This window comes from Acomys minous (assembly GCF_964271855.1).
Source record: "Acomys minous genome assembly, chromosome: 7".
NCBI lineage: Eukaryota > Metazoa > Chordata > Mammalia > Rodentia > Muridae > Acomys > Acomys minous.
In genome coordinates this window covers 79,140,314-79,160,050 of record NC_140488.1, presented here as the reverse complement: position 1 = coordinate 79,160,050, position 19,737 = coordinate 79,140,314, and the positions used below count along the sequence as shown (strand labels likewise).

Genomic DNA, 19,737 nt, shown 5'->3' with positions numbered 1-19,737 from the left:
GTTATAAATTGAAGGTGCTACCCACTATTTTCTTCAAATGAATTAAAGTAAACGCTGTTTATTAGACAAGCATGTCTATGAGTTGATCATAATTTGAAGTTAGATGTGATACTTGGGAATTCATTGTGCCACTTTATATTTGTGTTTGACGTTTTATTAACAAAAAGTTTTACCTCAGCTAAATATGGTAGTACATCCTTGAATTCCATGAATTCAAGACCAACTTTGGCTACACTTTGAGACCCTGCTTGAAAAACAAATCAACACTGTGCCACAGTGACTATCGCTTTAGAGAACTGGCCACAGGCTGCCTTTAGCAGATTTTACAAGATTTTATCCTCAGTTAGAATGAATAGAACCTAAATATTATTCAAAATCCCAGTGGGGGAAAAAGTGCACTCATAATTCACTCAGTTCTGTCAATGAGAGGCTAACAATGCCCCAGCAATAAAAGGAGGTATATCACAAATTCTCTCAGAAACTGTGAAAATTGCTAGCTCCGAAACACCAAGTTTAGGGACATTCGGCTAGAAAGCTTCCTCGCTTACCAACCTGATCTACATAGTGAGTTTCAGGTCAGCAAGGGCAGCATAGTCAAAGCCTATCTTTCAAAAAACGAAAAAAAGAAAAGAAAGAAAGAAGAGCTTGTTGTGTAGCTCGGTGGTAGAGCACTCATGTAGCATACTCACATCCATACCAAGTACCCAAAACTCAAAATCAATAAACCCCTTAATTTGTGCTTCAGTAGAGAAGCAGGAATATGCACTACTCATTTTTATGGTGACGTTGTCCCATTCCTGAGTGACACATGTTTAGGAATTCTGAAGAGAAAAATTAAAGGTAGAAAAATGGGTCTACTTTTTGCTAGGAACCACAGATCTGGGTGAAGTCAGGCTTAATTATCTTCTTACGGAACTGTGTGTCCACAAAAGGGCTTGGGGGTTGCAAAACAGTCTTGTTCATGCATCCTTCAACCTGTCTGAAAGTTTCCCACAACTTGAAAAGACCCTTGCCGAAGCCATATCCTTTTCTTTATTTACACCCACACTTCTTCCCATGCAGTTTTACCTTGCTCCAGCGAATTACGTGGTCCAAGTCAGCGTTGTCGACTAACATCCACAGTTTGGTGAGAAAGCTAGGAACCACTGTCTTGCAGAATTGCTCCATGTTTTCCAATGTCAATGCCTCAAGAAAATGTCAGCTCTGGACGATTGCAAGCAGCAACGAAAACCTGAGACACCAGGAGAGCAAATTCACTTCGGGTTAAGCAGCAGTTTTCCGTGACAAAATGCCGCTTACTGGTCTTTAGAACCTTGCTTGTGGGCGGGCCTTAATTTCCAGGGGGGCAATTCTCATTGGCTAGTTCTGCTCCTGGCATGTGACTATTGGGGAACTTCCGGTAGAGGAGGGCCTTTGTGAGGAAACAGGAGTCAGGAGTCGTGAGCTACAACAGTAGGGGGCACTACTTTGGACGTTTTTTCTGTTGCTTCTCACGACATACGTGCCATGTATCTTCTGCAAACTCCCACTTGGTTCCCTGCAGAAGTTAGCTATTTGGTGCTAGAAGAACGCAGGATATGATAGTGCATAACGTGAAACATGACCTTTAAAGGAGCTGTATACAATCATGGCCTGGCAATCAAGTGGCCCGGCGTTGCACTGGGTCAGCACTGAACTAACTTGATGCTGAACATAGCGAGGTAATGAACTGCTTTGCATTACATGGTTATGATCATTTCTCTGGAGAGATGGTGAGAACTGTTTGGTTTTTGTATTGATTTGTTTGCTTGGGTTTTTGTTTTTGTGTTTGTTTTTCAGAGACTCACTTCTTAGCCCCAGCTGGCCTGAACTCATTATATACATCAGGCTGTCCATGAACGCACAGAAATCTACCAGCCTCTGCTTCCCTAGGCCTGAGTGGGATTCCCTGTCTCAATAAAAAACAGTGAAGCCGAGCAAGGTGGCGCACGCCTTTGATCCTCGCACTCAGGGAGGCAGAGGCAGGTGGATCGGTGTGAGTTCGAGGCCAGCCTGGTCTACAAAGTGAGTCCAGGACAGCCAGGGCTACACAGAGAGACCCTGTCTCGAAAAACAAAAAAACCAAAACTAACAACAAAGAACGGTGAATGAAAAACAACAGGAATCCTGATTTCTCCCATGCATACTCACACATCCAAACACATACACTTGCGCACACGTACACACACCCACACACTCACATATGTGCGCATGCTCACAGACCCACAGGCGTGCATACGCACACGTGAGTGTGCGAGTAAACCCACTTGCTCACATGCGCGTATGACCGCATGCGCAAACCAACACGGACAAACTCGCATGCGCACACACATACATATAAACACACATAAAAGATATTAGTGAATAATTAGAATGCTACTTATTTTTTTTTCTTGTTTTTGTTTGTTTTTCAAGACAAGTTTCTCTGTGTAGCCTTGGCTGTCCTGGACTAGCTTTGTAGACCAGGCTGGCCTCGAACTTGCAGCTATCTGACTGCCTCTGCTTCCTGAGTGCCGAGATTAAAGACGTGTACCATATTTGTTTACTGAAATATTTTGTATTTCCCTGAGTTAAACTGAGCTTAGAAATCTTATATTCTTATATTTATGAAGATAGGATCATGATATCAAAATAATAACGTTTATCAAAATAGCAGTAGGGGCTATCAAACGTATACTTTAGATTGATATTATTTTATTTGAGTAAAGTTTTTTAAGAGCATACGCAAGAAAATGAGTGTGAGTTTTAAATATCTGCAGAGAAAATTCATATAAAATTAATTTAAGGTTTAATTTTAAAATGCTAGGCATAAAAGATACCTGAAGGTCCATGCTTTGTTTTACAGTTAAAATTGTAGAGAACTTGGATTAGCTGTCCAAGGTCACAGAACAAGTGGTTTGAGCACAGGTTCATACATACTAGGTCAATTTCTAAAAGAGGTATACACAGTGGTATCAATATAGGAATGCTATTTCAAGATAATCCACAGGTTTTATTTTTAATTTAATTTTTTCTTTATAAAAACATTATTTGTCCCCCTGTATATGTTCATAGGGTATCAAGTCTCTTCTTGGTAACCTGCTATCCTTCCTCTGAGTGCCACCAGGTCTCCCCTCCAGGGGACATGGTCAAAGGTGAGGCACCAGAGTATGTAAGAAAGTAATATCCCACTCTCCACTCTACTGTGGAGAGTGTTCTGTCCATTGTCTAGATCTGGGTAGGGGTTTAATGTTTACCGCCTGTATTGTCCTTGGCTGGTGCCTTAGTTTGAGCGGGACCCCTGGGCCCAAACAGGAACAGTCATAGGGGAAAGGAATAAGGGGAAAATGGGAGGGAGGGAAGAATGGAAGGATACAAGGGATGGGATAACCATTGAGATGTAACAAGAATAAATTAATAAAAAAATTTTTTAAAAAACAAACAAAAAACATTATTTGTATGGGCACACACTGGCAGGTGCACTCGCCTATACAGGCATTTTAAAGAATGGGTGTTTATGTCAGGATATTTTTCTCAGTTGTTTTTGCACCTTATGGTTTTGAAGACAGGGTCTTTTACTAAACCCAAAGATCATCATTTTGGCCAGATTAGCTGACCAGTGACCCTGAAAGATCCTATTCTCTCTGTTCCCTCACACCAGGGTTCAGGAATACATTGATGTCCCCAGCTTCTATGCAAATCCAAGAGATCTGAGCTCAGGTCCTCATGCTTGAAAATCAAGCACTGTACTCACTGAACCATCTCCCCAATCCCCACAGGTCTTACATTGGGATCATAGATTATCATTGTTTTTGTACACTAACCAAATGGTTCTAATTATGACTTTTCTCATATGAGGAACAAAAACGTATTTTAGCTCAGTCTGTATAATGCTGCTATATATATTATGAATTGCAACTACCATGAACCTTGATGTTAACATGATAGTAATGGTTTTAATGACACTTTTCCAATTCTTGTTTCTACTCTGCTCCTCTTTGCCCACTCAGACTTTATGATTCTGGATAAGAAATAATTAAATTTATATCCCTGGCACAACTGCATGTAAAATTACTAATAAAGGTGATTTATGAAAAAGTTAGGAAAGCACTGGGGTTTTGCAATCAATCTATGACACCATATCCACTGGAAATTATGAAAGGTTTGGTTCCTAAAACAACTGGAAGAAAGTGTTAATAATTTGCGGATTAAAAAGATTCCACCAAAATATGAAGACTATTTTGTTATCTTTTCATAATTAAACTCAGGAACAAACATGACATCAAAAATGAATCATTATCCTTCTAAAACCACAAGGATTAATGCATTCAACTCATAATTATTGCAGTGTATTTTATTATTGTAGCATATTTTGTATTGTATTATTATATAATATAATAACATAATTTACAATAATAATAATAATTATTATTTTTGCACATTTGTCAACTCCAAAACAATGGACACTTCATTTAGGTGTTTTCAATCAGTGTCTCTGTTGTGGCCACATTTATTCAAAGGTGATGAGGGGACACTTTTGGTTCTTAGCAGCTGCATCTCCTTCTTTGTCATTCTTCAATATATTTTTTTTAGCCATTTCCTGCTTTGCTTCTATATGCAGTCTCTAAACTGACTCACACTCTTAGATGTTTTTAGGCACGTGTTCTACAAGAATCAAAGCCTTTTACAGACATTTTGTAACACACACACACACACACACACACACACACACACACACATACACACACAGAATATTACATGTAAAAGGCACCTGAAAATTCATTCTCTTTATTTTATAGAGGATATAATTGAGACCTAGTCCTTAAGTTTGTTGACTGAATGGTATTTTTCTTTATATTTTTGTTATGTTTTATTCAGATTTCATCCCAATGGTTATTCCCTCATTTGTATCTTTCCATTCCCCCTCCCTCCCTCCCTCCCTCCCTCCCTCCCTCTTTCACCTTATTCCCCTCCTCTAGACCTCTGACAGAAGGGAACCTCTTCCTCCACTACATGACTACAGTCTATCAGGTCTCATCCCGATAGCCTACTAGGTTCAATCTAATCCCTATCAAAATATCTACACATTTATTTTAAAGACCTTGAAAGAAAAATTCTCAACTTTGTACAGAAAAACAAACAAACAAACAAACAAACAAACAAACAAACAACCCCAGAATAGTTAAAGCAATCCTGCACAATAAAAGATCTTCCAGGGGAATCTCCATCCTTGATCTCAAGCTGCACTGTAGAGCAACAGTAATTAAAATGGTGTGATACTGGCATAAAAGTAGGATGATTGATCAATAGAATCGAATTGAAGACTCAGACATAAATCCACACAATATGGACACTTGATTTTTGACAAAGAATCCAAATCCATTCAATGGAAAAAAGATGCCATCTTCAACAAATGGTGCTAGTCTAATTGGATGTCTACATGTAGAAAAATGCAAATAGATCCATATTTATCACCCTGCACAAAACTAAAGTCCATATGGATTAAAGACCTCAACATAAAACCAGACAAATGTAATATGTTAGAAGAAAAAATGGGAAAGAGCCAAGAACTCATTGGTACAGGAGACAATCTCCTGAACAGAATACCAATGGCTCAGGCTCTAAGATCAACAATTAATAAATGAGACCTCATGAAACTGAAAAGCTTCTGTAAGGAAAAGGACCGTCAACAGAACTACATGGTATTTGTAAATTTTACTTTTCCATGTTAGGGATGCAACAGAAGTCCTCACACATGCAAGAGAAATACTTTGTCACTGAGCTATACCCAAACTCCAAATAGTGAATGTCTTTTTTTCTCCTTTATTAATTTATTCTTGTTACATCTCAATGGTTATCCCATCCCTTGTATCCTCCCATTCTTCCCTCCCTCCCATTTTCCCCTTATTCCCCTCCCCTATGACTGTGACTGAGGGGGATTACCTCCCCCTGTATATGCTCATAGGGTATCAAGTCTCTTCTTGGTAACCTGCTGTCCTTCCTCTGAGTGCCACCAGGTCTCCCCCTCCAGGGGACATGGTCAAAGGTGAGGCACCAGAGTATGTGAGAAAGTCATATCCCACTCTCCACTCTACTGTGGAGAGTGTTCTGTCCATTGTCTAGATCTGGGTAGGGGTTTAATGTTTACCGCCTGTATTGTCCTTGGCTGGTGCCTTAGTTTGAGCAGGACCCCTGAGCCCAAATCTGCCTATCTTAATGTTCTTCTTGTAAGCCTCTAGGACCCTCTGGATCCTTCTACTTTGCCATTCTCCCATGATTCTCTCATTTAGAGTCCCACTAGAATGTCCTTCCCTCTGTCTCAGTTTCCTGGTAAGTGAAGGCTTTCATGGGACATGCCCCTTGGGCTAATATGCAGATATAAGTGAGTATATACCATTTGAGTCTTTCTGCTTCTGGGTTAACTCACTCATTATGATCATTTCTAGCTCAATCCATTTATCCACAAATTTTGGGAATTCCTTGTTTTTAATAGCTGAATAGTATTCCATAGTGTATATGTACCACAGTTTCTTTATCCATTCTTCTATTGAGGGACACTTAGGCTGTTTCCATGTTCTGGCTATTATGAATAAGGCTGCTATGAACATGGTTGAGCAAATTTTCTTGTTGTGTGCTGGAGCATCTTCTGGGTATATTCCAAGGAGTGAATGTCTTAAGAGCTGGCAACATGCCACAATTTAAAAAGTGTGTGGTCATTCTTGAATGGAAATTAAATTGCTAATTACTAAAATTATTAAATAAAATATAAAACAAGGTTTACATTGAAATATGTTTTGATTTTCTAGAGTTTTAAATGTTTTTTATTTATTTTTTTTATAATTCTGTAAGTGCAAACATTCCTCCAATCACTTCATGAGTACATTCAGTACTGCCACTATTTGTATGAGTGTGGGGCCATCTACTGGAGCATGATTGGCCTCTCAGGGCATGAATCTTCAAAGAATTTGACTCTGCCTCTCCCAGCAGCCATCACTTGACCAGCTCCTTTCATCTGGAGGTCCTTTCTTAGTTTGCTATGAAGAATTGTTTACTGTTTAACCTTTATTCTACTGTCATCCTTAACCAGCACTTGTTCATTTGAAGTTTCCAGCCTGAAATGTAGCTGAGTGGTAGGCTTTGGATTTGATACCGAGTACCCAAGTGAAATAATAAAAAACAAAACAAAAAGTTGAGTTTTCCTCCTTATTTCTCCAAGTCTCTTATTTTATTCATTTCAAATGAATTCAAATTTATAAATATCCATTCCTATTCTGTTTGCTTGGATTCTCTGTGTGGTACTAGGGATTTAACCCAGAGCTCAATGGTTGTTAGGCAAGCACTCAAATATCTCGAGTTTAATCCCTGCTCTGTTGAGTAAAGGAAACAGTGATTTCTAATAATAAAAGACTCGTATTAAAGTAAGATTGCAAGCTAGTTATAGTTCAAGATCTTTACCACTCTTCATCCTACTTCCTTCTTCTCTGCTTTTCCCCCTATCTTCCCATTATCCAAGAATAAGCCAAAGACGTCTTTATATTCTTGCCTTCACCAGTTGCATCTCAAACTTCTTTAAAGGACCTTTGACAGTTTTCAATTTCATCATACAATTTTAAAATGATTTTTCTTTGTTAACAATTTATATTTTCATACCAATAGATAAGTTTTATACTTACATAATGATAAAAAGTGCTACATTTGTTTACTATCTCCAAGGTCTTATGTTTTATTATAAAGTTGTTCCCCAACCTTTTCTTTCTTTTCCAGTCATATCAGTCATAGTTCCCTGTGTTCAGTTACATTTTCATTACCTCCCTGCTGGTATTTCTGTCCTCATGTTTTCTTCTCAAAATCATTTTGTATGCTATTGTCAAATATAATTATTCTTTCCAGAAAATTGTGGCAACTTTTTTCACTGTCACACATATTAATTCATTTTTTGTTAATATAATAAGATACATGATGCTGGATATTTCATAAAAAAGACTTGAACAAAAATGGCCAAACAATGAAATTAAAAGCTCACATGAAAAAAAAATTATTTTATTTTGGCTAACTATTACTGGGTATGGAGCCTGCCCTAGATTATAGTTGATATACACAGTGATGCTGCATTGGAGAAAACTGACTTTCCCTATCCCTTGAGGCATCTTTGTTGTTGTTTGGGGAAAACAAAATTGGATGGATAGGGAAGTGGAGAGGCTCTAGAAGTTGGGGAAGAAAAAATATCAAAATGTATTATATAAAGAACATTTAAATTAAAAAGAGACAGTACACGAAGGTACACTACAGGCTTACCATGTCCAGAGTCTCACAGTTCAACCCCCAATACCACATGTACCTAGAAAAACTCTATTTAACTCACAGTTCTGGAGATTTAAGGGCATGGGTCTGGCATCATTTGGGCTATAATGAGGGTTGCCTTGGCTATGTTACATAGCAGATAGTAATAGAGTACAAGAATATGTGTCAGCGGAGATCATGTGGTGAGACACAAAAGCACTGATTATTCTGTTTAAAAGATATTATGAGAATTATCTCAGGGTTTCAGGAGGTCTTTTTTATTCCTCCCAAAGAACTGCTCTCTTAGCAAACTATTCAACTCCAGTAAATCTGCAGTTCCTTTTTGTCTTTCTAATTTTTTAAAATTTCTTTTGATAGTGCAAGAAATCCAATCTAGAGCCTACTAGGTAGTAATCAATTTTATAGATTCCTGATTCAACACTGCCTTTCTTCATTGTCATGTTAGAGACAAGTTTCCTCCACATGATAGCCTAGGTTTATTAAAGTAATATTAAAAAAATATTCACCATTTAAAGATAATACTTAGTACCTCATTGAAGTGGTTTAAATTTCTATTTCATGTATTAATATTATTTAATGCTACTTCAAATGATTATGATTTAACAGAAGGAAACACATAAATAATACATACATCATTCATACATACATGCATACTTATCTTGAGGCTTATTCCTTATTCTTAGCCTTATTTTCCATATTCTCTGTGCTTACCAGTATATTCCATCATTGTTATAGAGAGCCAAGGTATCATAGTAGAGGAATTTTGGAATCTAGGATCATATCATATATTGGTGAATTCTTATCCAGTACTGTATTGGCTGTGAGATATTGTATAACTGACCTCTCTACTACAGTGCTGTCACACACAATGAAACTAATATCACTAATCTTTATTTTTTATACATTTTTCTTATTTCTATTTATGTGCTTGTGTCTTCTTGTCTATATGGATACAACATGCATGCATTGTGTCTGAAAGGATTAAAAGAAGATATTACATCTCCTAGAACTTGAGTTACAGGTGGTTATGAGGTTGAATCTCAAGAAAGTTTCAAGAAAGAACATGAAAGAAAGAAAGCCAGACAGACTGTTCTTTGTTCCTTTGTCCATGTACAATCTACTTTGATGTAAGGACAGAGATAAGAAATGAGTCATTTTTTTCCTTTTTGTCAAAACGGCTTATCTGTTATCTAGTTGTCCCAGTATTAATGTACTTTTTGTACAGTGTTAGGGATCAAGTCCAAGACTTCACACAGTCTGTATTTAGTAACCTATGTTTCTCTGATGTATGGAGTCTAATTCTGAGATCTGTTCTACTAATTTTTTCTATTACATTATTTGCTTGTACCAAATTTCTTTAATTGCTGTAAAGTTATACTGCAATATCTAGTAAGATAGTATCACTTTATTATTTTTTCAATGTTTTGGAGTCTTCTTACATGTTCCAAAACTTTTTCCAAAAAAATTTTCCAAAAGATTTTTAATATGATTTTTCTCTAAATTTATTCTCATATTCATATTGAGAAGAATACAGTTTTAAGGCTTCTGCATTAAAATAATTCATGTCTTTAAATTTTTTCAAGTCTTATGTTCTCTTGGTTAATTTTTTGTTTGTTTTTTTTAGACAGAGTTTCTCTATGTAGACTGGGCTGTCCTAGGCTTGCTTTGTAGCCCATATTGGCCTCGAACTCACAGAAATCCACCTCCCTCTGCCTAGCTGAGTGGTGGCATTACAGGCATATGCCACTGTGCCCAGACCATTGGTTAATTTTTATAGTTTTTGTAATATAAAGTTATTTATCTAGCATGGGGTAAAAGTTACATAAAAAGGCTCATATCATGAAATATTTAATGTTTCTTATCTGATCTAAACAGATTTGCAGTGAGTGACACCATTACCATCTTTGTGTGACTGAAAAAAATGACCAGTGTTTAATGAGTATGTTTTTGTAGATTAAGTACACATGTCTTTGGTTTGTAGGTGTGCTGGTTAGCTTTTTTGTTGAGTAGATACAAGCTAGGATTATCTGGGAAGAGGGAACAGAAGTTGAGCAAATACTCCACAGATTAGCCTATGGGCATGCTTGTTGGGTATTTTCTTAACTAATGAGTGATGTGGGAGAGTCCTACCCACTGTGGGTGGTGCCAGCCTTTGACAGGTGGTCCTGGGGGGCATAAGAAAGCAGACTGAGTAACTCATGGATAATAAGTCTATTAACAGCATCCCTTCATGGCTGCTGCTTCAGAACCCATATACAGGCTTCCCTGAGTGATGGACAGTGGTCAGGATCACTTTCCTCCCCAAGTTGCTTTTTTGTATTGATATATTGTCACAAGAATAGAAAGCACATAAAAGCAGCAGTAATTAATATTTTCAGAGGCTTGTGATTTACACATCTGCTTATTAGTTTCATATTCTTCTCTATATATCCATTTTGGGATGGGGCCACAACATTACTAGCATGATAAGCAAATAAAGAATGTACTACTATTTGCTTTGGAGCAAATAATTTACATCATTCAGGAACAAATTTTGATATATTCCAAGATGTTTTTATTTCCTCTTTTGAGAAATATTGTTCATATCCTCAGCCCATTTTAACTGAATTGTTTTCTAGATTATTTGCTTTTGTTTTATTTTTGATTTTTATTTCTTAATATCATCAGAATATTAAATCTCTATTAGATGTTTAGGTAGCAAAAGCTTTTTCTTACTCTTGTGAGCTTTTTCTTCATTTGGTTGATTGTTGCCTTTACTGTACATAAACTTTTTGGTATCATGAAGTACCATTTGTCAATTGTTTACCTTAATTACTGGGCAAATAGAGTGCTATTCAGAAAGTTCTTTCTTACTCTTGTATCTTAAAGGGTACTGGTTATATTTTCTTCTAGAGGTCTTACTATTTAGGGTTCATATTGAGGTCTTTGATTCATTTGGAGTTAATTTTCATTCAGGGTGATAAAAACAGGTCGAATTTTATTCTTCTGCATATAGACATTCAGCATTTCCAACACCATTTGTTGAAGTTGCTGGGGTTTTTTGGCACATTTGCCAAAATCAGATAGCTATAGTTATATGCACTCGTGATTTGTTCCATTAGTCAACATGTCTTCCCCTTAACTGTCACCATAGTTTTAAAAAAAATTATTATTACTGTAACCATGTCTTGAGATCTAGAATGGTAATCCCTATAGCATTCTTTAAAATATCCTCAGGGTTAGTCTATTACTGTTAGAATATCTAATGCTGTGATAAAATATCCTGGCCAAAGCAAATTGGGGAAGAGAAGGTTTATTTCACTTTACAGTTGTTGTCTATCATCCAGGAAACTCAGCGCAGGAACTTAGTGCAGGAACCTAGAGGCAGGAGCTGGTGCAGAGGCACTAGAAGAGTGTTGCTTATCGACTTGCTCCTCATTGTTTGCTCTGCCTGCTTTCTTACAGAACCCAGGATCACCAGTTCAGGGATGGCACTGCCTACGATGAATTAGGCCCTTCTGTATCAGTCATCAATCCATAAAATGCACCGTTGGCTTGCTTACAGATCACTCTGATTAGGACATTTTCTCATTTGAGGGCTTCTTTTCCCAAATTATGTATGTTTATGTCACACTGATATAAAACTAGCCAGTAAAATTGACCCCTTGCCAAATTCATATACAGACACATCACTTTTCAACTGGAACCTTTCCAGTCTCATTTATCTCTAAGATGATGTTATTATTAACATCACAATAAAAGTACTCCAACTTTTAAAAGTTCCACAATATTTAAAAACTCAAACACTTTAAAAGTTCAGTCACTTTAAAATATCCAGTCTCTTTCAAAGTTCAAAGTTTCTCTGAAATATCCAAAGTCTTTTTCATATCTAAGAATCTCTCTAAAATTCTAAAGTCACTGTCAAATCCCAATATTTCTGTAAAATTTTTGTCTGTTAACTGTAGGCTCCTGTCATATAAATACAGAATAAGTTACATCCTTTCTTACTCCAAGAAGAAAGAAAAGAACCAGAATACAGTCATAGTCTGAACAAAACAAAGCCAGACTTCAATAGTGTAAATAACTCAATGTCCAATGTCTGAGATTCACTAAAGATAGTTTGGGCTCCAAAGGGCTTGAACAGTCATATGTCTCTGATTTTGTCATACACATAGCATACAGCTTATCTCTTATGCCTGCTGCTGTTTCCAGTAGTCATTCTATATATTGGCATCTCTAAAATGCAGGCATCTCTGCTGTAACTGAGTTGAACCTTCACAAATAGCATCTTCTGGGATCTCTTCAGTGACTCTGACCCTGTATGTGGTTGTTTGATTTAGGTGGCCTCCTTTATGTTCATCTATTCAAATACTTGGTTATAAAAATCTTCGGAAAGGATTAGGAAGTATGGACTTGTGATAGGAGGTGCATCACTGGGGACAGGCTTTGGAATTTCAGAAGATTATACCATTCCCTGTTATTTTTCTATGCCTCGTACTTATGGATCAAGAAGTATACACTCAGCTACTCCAGAGCCATGTCTGCCTATATGCTGCCATGCTCACTGCAATGATGTTTATGGACTCACCCTGTGAAACAGTAAGCTCCAAATAAACTATTTCTTCCATAAATTACCTTTATCATGGTGCTTTATCACAGCAATGGAATAGAAACTAAGGCAGAAGATGGCAATGGGAGTGGAGTTTTGTTGTAACAGGACTGACGATGGTTTTTTATTTTGTTTTGTAGCAATGTGAAAGGCTTTGGAACTTTGAACTAGAAAAGTAGTGCAAACCTTGTCTTAAATACTTGCCTGATACTAAATTTCAAAATATTGGACTAATTTCATTCACAGAGATTTCAAGATAGTTTCATATTGACTCCTTAGCAATAATTCTTTATGCAAGTCTGCAAAGACAAAGAGCAAGCAGGGCAAAAAGAAATACAAAACATACAGTTTGAGGAGAAAACGAGCACCAGGAAATTGAATGTTGGAACCAAGTCTTGTTTGTGCTAAAAGAGATAGAGACCTAAAGCAAAGGGACTAAATATTCAGCACAAGACCCCTCCCCCAGGCTAATCCTGGAACTTGTAAAAATAAATGGTTTGAGGACTTTTCTGCTCCTAGAAGGCAACAACAAATCAAAGACTTTGGAAATGAATTCAAGGAGGGGGCCAGACTCAAGCAGGCAGACAAACTTGGCAATGTCAGCCACACTGTTCTGGCTTTATTGTCATGAGGGATACAAGAGTAGAGAGGTTGTAGAATTTTTCTCTTCAATTAAGGACAGCAGTCAAGGACAAATGTGTGGCAGCAAAAGCCCTGGGTGGAAGACCTAAAAGGCCATTGCCTAAAGCTGTGAAAATGAAGTCTAGGTTGTGCTGGAGAACCCAGGATGTTGAAGGTGCCAGAAACCTGGGCTATCTGTTAAGGAGAGCTGCATACAGAAAGTAGAACTAGCCCAAGAGTGAGAAGTGTATTCTAGTCATCCAAGCAGTAAATATGGATCAATCTAAGGCAGTAGTTCTCAACCTTCCTTATGCTGTGACCCTTCTTCATGTGGGGATCCCCAACCATAATGGTTATTTTCATTGTTACTTCAAAACTGTGATTTTGTTACTGTTATAAACTCTAATGTAAATATTTGTGTTTTCTGATGTTTTTAGGTGACCCCTGTGAAAGAATCATTCTACCACCAGAGGGGTTACAACACATAGGTTGAGAACTGCTGATCTAAGCCCTCTGAAATTACACATGGTGTTGCAAGATTTGGTGTTTGTCCTGCTAGCTTTGCTCTTGGCTTAGTTTAATATCTCTCCACTATTCTCCCACTCATCCTTTCTGAAATAGTAGTGCATATTCTGTGCAACTGTAGGTTGGAAGTATATGAGGTTTTATTTTAAGAGGTTACAGTTAAGAAATTATATTGAATCTCAGAAGAGATATTGGACTTTTAATCTATGTTGAAAGAGTGAAATACTATGGGGACTTTAAAAGCTGAAATAAATCCATTTTAAATTATTCATAATAGTCAGAACATGGAAACAGCCTAAGTGTTCCTCAATAGAAGAATGGATAAAGAAACTGTGGTACATTTAAGCTATGGAATACGGCCCAGCTATTAAAAACAAGGAATTCCCAAAATTTGTGGATAAATGGATTGAGCTAGAAATGATCATAATGAGTGAGTTAACCCAGAAGCAGAAAGACTCAAATGGTATATACTCACTTATATCTGCATATTAGCCCAAGGGGCATGTCCCACGAAAGCCTTCACTTACCAGGAAACTGGGATAGAGTGGAGGACATCCTATTGGGACTCTAGATGAGAGAAGCATGGGAGAATGGCAAAGTAGAAGGATCCAGAGGGTCCTAGAAGCCTACAAGAAGAACATTAAGATAGGCAGATTTGGGCCCAGGGGTCCCGCTCAAACTATGGCACCAGCCAAGGACAATATGTGCAGTAAACTTCAATTCCCTACCCTGATCTAGCCAATGGACAGGACATTCTCCACAGTTGAGTGGAGAGTGGGATATGACTTTCTCACATACTCTGGTGCCTCACCTTTGACCATGTCCCCTGGAGGGGGAGACTTGGTGGCACTCAGAGGAAGGACAGCAGGTTACCAAGAAGAGACTTGATACCCTATGAGCATATACAGGGGGAGGTAATCCCCCTCAGTCACAGTCATAGGGGAGGGGAATAAGGGGAAAATGGGAGGGAGGGAAGAATGGAAGGATACAAGGGATGGGATAACCATTGAGATGTAACAAGAATAAATTAATAAAGGAGAAAAAAATTATGATATGGCCAAAAGCTTAGGGGTGTAGGCCTTGAACTTTTTCAAACCCACTTTATTTGGGGTTCTTTAATGCTTATACCTCTCTTCTAACCTACCCACAGGAGAGAAAAGAGACTAATAGGAACAGGAAAAGTATACCTTTTAAGACCCAGTTTCTTGGCAGGATTCCAGCAGACTCATTAAACAGCAAACCAGCAGTTCAGCAAAGAGGTAACTACAACTGCAGCCATGGGAACCTGGAGTAACAGCTGGAACCTGGAACCTCAAAACATTCTATGGAGTGATTCTCTCTAGGAATGTCTCAAGGGGAGTGATTAACAGGCAAACAATAGGAAATAATGCCAACACCAAAAAGCACAGCCTCTTGTTTTGGGCGCGCACGCGCGCGCGCGCGCGCACACACACGCACGCACGCACGCACGCACGCACGCACGCACGCGCATGCATGCACACGCATATGTACATATCCTCACAGAGTCCATACTAGGATGTTTATCGGCTGGCAAAGACCATGCCCTCACGAGAGGTGATTATTCTTCTAGTAGATAAATATGTGTTCTCTCAGAAATCTGTTTCAAGCAGAAAATAACTGCACACCTCACACAAGTCTGTTTAACTTCCCACACTTGGGATCAAAACAAAAACATAATTAAATCCACTACATAGGGGGATCAGGGAATAGAATGTGATGTTTGAATGAGAATGGCTCCTGTAGCCTCAAAAATGGGCCCTCCAGGGCCCCTGTAAGTTTGAAAATTTGGTTCCAAGGTGGTAGAAATGTTTGGGAAGGATGAGGAGGTATCTCCTCGTGGAATCAGGTGTATCACTGGGTTATGCTTTGAGGTTTCAAAAGCTCATGCCATTTCCATTAATTCTTTTTACTTTCTGCTTGTTAATCAAAATATAAGCTTTCAGATTTATTATCTGTCATTTAAAAAATTTTGTTGGTGAGCCAACTAACCAGGGCCCAGCGGGCCTTGCAGATTCCGAAGTACCATGCAAGGGCCATGTATGCCCTGGACCTAGGCTCCTTAACACAGATGTACTAGATGGGCAGCTCAAGCTTCATGTGGGTCCCCTAGTAAAGAGATCTGGGATCTCTGTTGCATGCTTTTCAATCACTTCCCCCTGGCTTGGGGGAGTAGGTGATATGGCTCTTCTTTTCTGAGAAGTGGGGATGGGGCCATGGGGCAATGGGGAGGAATAGTGGGACTGGGAGGAATAGAGGGAGGGGTTATGATTGGCATGTAAAGTGAATAAATTAATTAATAAAAAATTCCATTGACATTTAGGTCTCAGAAAGATACTTTCAATCTTAACAAATACTTTTCCTTCGAGAAGGGCCAACTGCCTAGTGTTTGATCTTTTGGGAGGGACATCATAAAATTATTTGTCAAATGCTCTAATTTGTTTGTTGAAGGGGTAAGTTACCTAGCTTGCACATTTCACCCCACAAAATCCCTTTTAGAATATTTTAAATATTCTCTGGTACTGGATTATCGTGGCCTTTGAACAGTTTCTCCTTAGCAGTAATTGAGGTAAAAGCCCACCCCACCCTCACAAAATATTGGGTTTCCAGGGAAAGAAAACTATTTTAGTGCTTAGATTTCCAATGACACAGCTAAGTGCATCTGCAACACTGTTAATTATGGGGAAGGGAAAGTATGTTTATGTTTTAAGGATATTGCAATAATGTACAGGAAACTAGATGAGATATTGTCAATTTGGTGGAATCTAGAATCACTGTGAATACAAACCTTTGGGCATGTTTGTGAGAAATTATCTAGTTTAGGATAGCCTCTGGGCATCTGTATACATGATTATCTAAATAGATACAGAATATTGGAATTGAAAATTGGGGTTATTGCCTTACTGCCATTACTTAGTCCATAGCACAAGGCAAAGTAAAAACAATCCTTCTCTTAGAGTTACTCCAGACGTCCCCCCTCCCCAAACCATAGAACAGTGCCTTTTCCACTAGAAGTAAGTAGCCAGATAGAAAACAACACCCTCTACCTTTTATGTAACAAGGATCTTTATTTTTTTTTATTTTAAACAGCAATCATTTATTTGTGATATGAACTTTCAAAGTTATTTAGATATCTTGTGTTTAGATATCTTTTTTTCCCTCCTTTATTAATTTATTCTTGTTACATCTCAATGGTTATCCCATCCCTTGTATCCTCCCATTCTTCCCTCCCTCCCATTTTCCCCTTATTCCCCTCCCCTATGACTGTTCCTGAGGGGGATTACCTCCCCCTCTATATGATCATAGGGTATCAAGTCTCTTCTTGGTAACCTGCTGTCCTTCCTCTGATTGCCACCAGGTCTCCCCCTCCAGGGGACATGGTCAAAGGTGAGGCACCAGAGTATGTGAGAAAGTAATATCCCACTCTCCACTCTACTGTGGAGAGTGTTCTGTCCATTGGCTAGATCTGGGTAGGGGCTTAAGGTTTACCGCCTGTATTGTCCTTGGCTGGTGCCTTAGTTTGAGCGGGACCCCTGTGCCCAAATCTGCCTATCATAAAGACTCCCTCTGAAAAGGCAAGGCCCTAAACTGAGATCTAAGTTCTGAGAAGCCATTTATTTGGGAGTTGCCTAAGAAAACCAGCTGACCCCTACCCCAGACACCCAGTGGTTGAAAAGAACCAACACACCCTGAAGTGTAAAAAAAAAAAAAAAAAAAAAAAAAAAAAAAAAAAAAAAAAAAAAAAGTATATCTAAGGAAAATAGCTCTTTCCCATTCTGTTCCCAGGGAGAACTCCTCCTTTCCCTATCTGTAGCCACAAATCCCCTAGCTTGAAGCATGTAATCCGTGTTCTCCTGAGTTCTGATAATTTTATTTCTGGATCTTATTCCTTGATCCCAGAGTGGCCAGATCTGGAGAAGCACATGTCAGGCACTAAATAAAGTGTACTCTAGTTGTTGAGGCTACCTAAATGTTCATCATTTAGTTCTTCCTACACTCTTAATTTTTACATGTTGGCATTACAGCTTCATCAGGCTTCTGTCCAGCCTACCTCCTATTTGCCATTTCTCATCCTTCCTTCATGCTATAAGAACCACCCCATTCTCTAAGCTTCCTAAGGCTAAATGGTGGCCCTTATCAACCCCTTCTGGTCTTGTGGTAGTTTGAATAACGATGACTGCATAGGCTCATATATTTGAATGCTTAGTTGCCAGGGAGTGACTCTTTGAGTAGGATTAGGGGGTATGGCCTTGTTGGAGGAGACATGTCACCAGGGGTAGACTTTGGGGTTTCAAAAGCCCAAGCCAGGATCACCTTCCTTCCCTCTTGGCCTGCAGATCAGGATGTAGCTCTATTTCTCCAGCACCATGCTGTCATTTCTGCCATCATGCTCCGCACCATCATGATAATGGATTAAGCCTCTGAAACTCTAAACCAGGCCCAAATTAAATGTTTTCCTTTATAAAAGTTGCTATGATCGTGATGTTTCTTCACAGCATTTAGAACAGTGACAAAAATATTGGTCATGGTTTCTGGTGGTATCATTGCCATGTGAGTGAAGTGGGGGGATGGGGGAGGGAGGGGAGTTGCCTTAATTCATTGTTGGCAGGAGTAGCAAATTCACACGTTTTCTTATCTAACTCAAGCTCCAGCAGACAAGAGGTCATCTGTGGCATTTCTGAAGCTACACTCCTCAGTTGTACATTGTCCTTTTCAGCATGTGAATAGGTAAGAGCCCCATCGATTGTCAGTGGTGACTTGGGACTTCAACTCCATTTCATTTCAGATCATGAGGACTTTTTCTTCTTCCCAAACCTGAGAAACAGTCAAAAACTTTGTTCTGGTAAAACTTCAATCCCTGGAGAATTTCCTCCAGAGCAGGAAACTAGCTGTTTCCTGAACAACCTGTTTTTAGCATGGGCTATTCTAGTGGCTCTCAACCTGTAGGTTGCTATTCTTCTTGGAGTCCAATGGCCGGTTCACATGAATTGCATATCAGATATCCTGCATATCATATATTTACATTTCAGTTCATAATAGTAGCAAAATTACAGTTAGGAAGTAGCAATGAAATAATTTTATGCTAGAGGGTCACCATAGCAGGAGATACTGCATTTAAGGCTTGCAGAATTAGGAAGCTTGAGGACCAGTGCTCTATTCCCAAAGACAGTCCTTTATCTTTTCTTCTGAAACATTTTCAAATAACTGAGCCTCAAATCAGGTCTTAAAATCCACCTCCATCTGATCTCCCATTCATATCCAGCCTCAAAATCCCCTTGGCAACCAAAATTGCTGGCCTGAATTTGGCATGTTTGATTCCCCCCCACCTTCCTTCCCTCCCACCCCACTCACCCTGGCTTGTTGGGTCAGAAAGACTCGAAAATAAAAAGGAAAGAACCACCGAAGTCTAGGCATACCAAAAAAGCAGCTTTATTTACTGCAGGAAGAGCTTCTAGCTGCCTAAGACAACAGTCAGACTCTGAGCTGATGGTGGCCTGAGAGAATCTGTTTCTTTTAAAGCAAAGAGACACAACCAGGTGTTCAGGGGAGGATTAAGAGGATTAACTAAGTATTCAATCATTCTTTGAAGTAAAACATTCAGTCATTCTTTGAAGTGACAGGCCCCTTCCTGAGTAAAGGGCCTGTCCTGGGGATGGATACTTTGTGATAGTGGGATGTTTACATAG

General features: G+C 38.7%; 1 protein-coding gene across 1 annotated transcript in view; it reads right to left on the bottom strand.

Annotated features, from left to right (window-relative positions):
* Window positions 1-15,301, bottom strand: part of LOC311602586 (heat shock factor protein 3-like) — a 57,347-nt gene extending 42,046 nt beyond the window's left edge. Inside the window, exons 1-2 of the mRNA XM_084790852.1 lie at window positions 15,220-15,301; window positions 1,069-1,231 (exon numbers count right to left, since the gene is read on the bottom strand). Coding sequence (XP_084646978.1) covers window positions 1,069-1,167 — 99 coding nt within the window. The 5' untranslated portion in view covers window positions 1,168-1,231; window positions 15,220-15,301. The remainder of the gene's footprint in view (window positions 1-1,068; window positions 1,232-15,219) is intronic.
* Window positions 15,302-19,737: the final 4,436 nt, after the last annotated feature.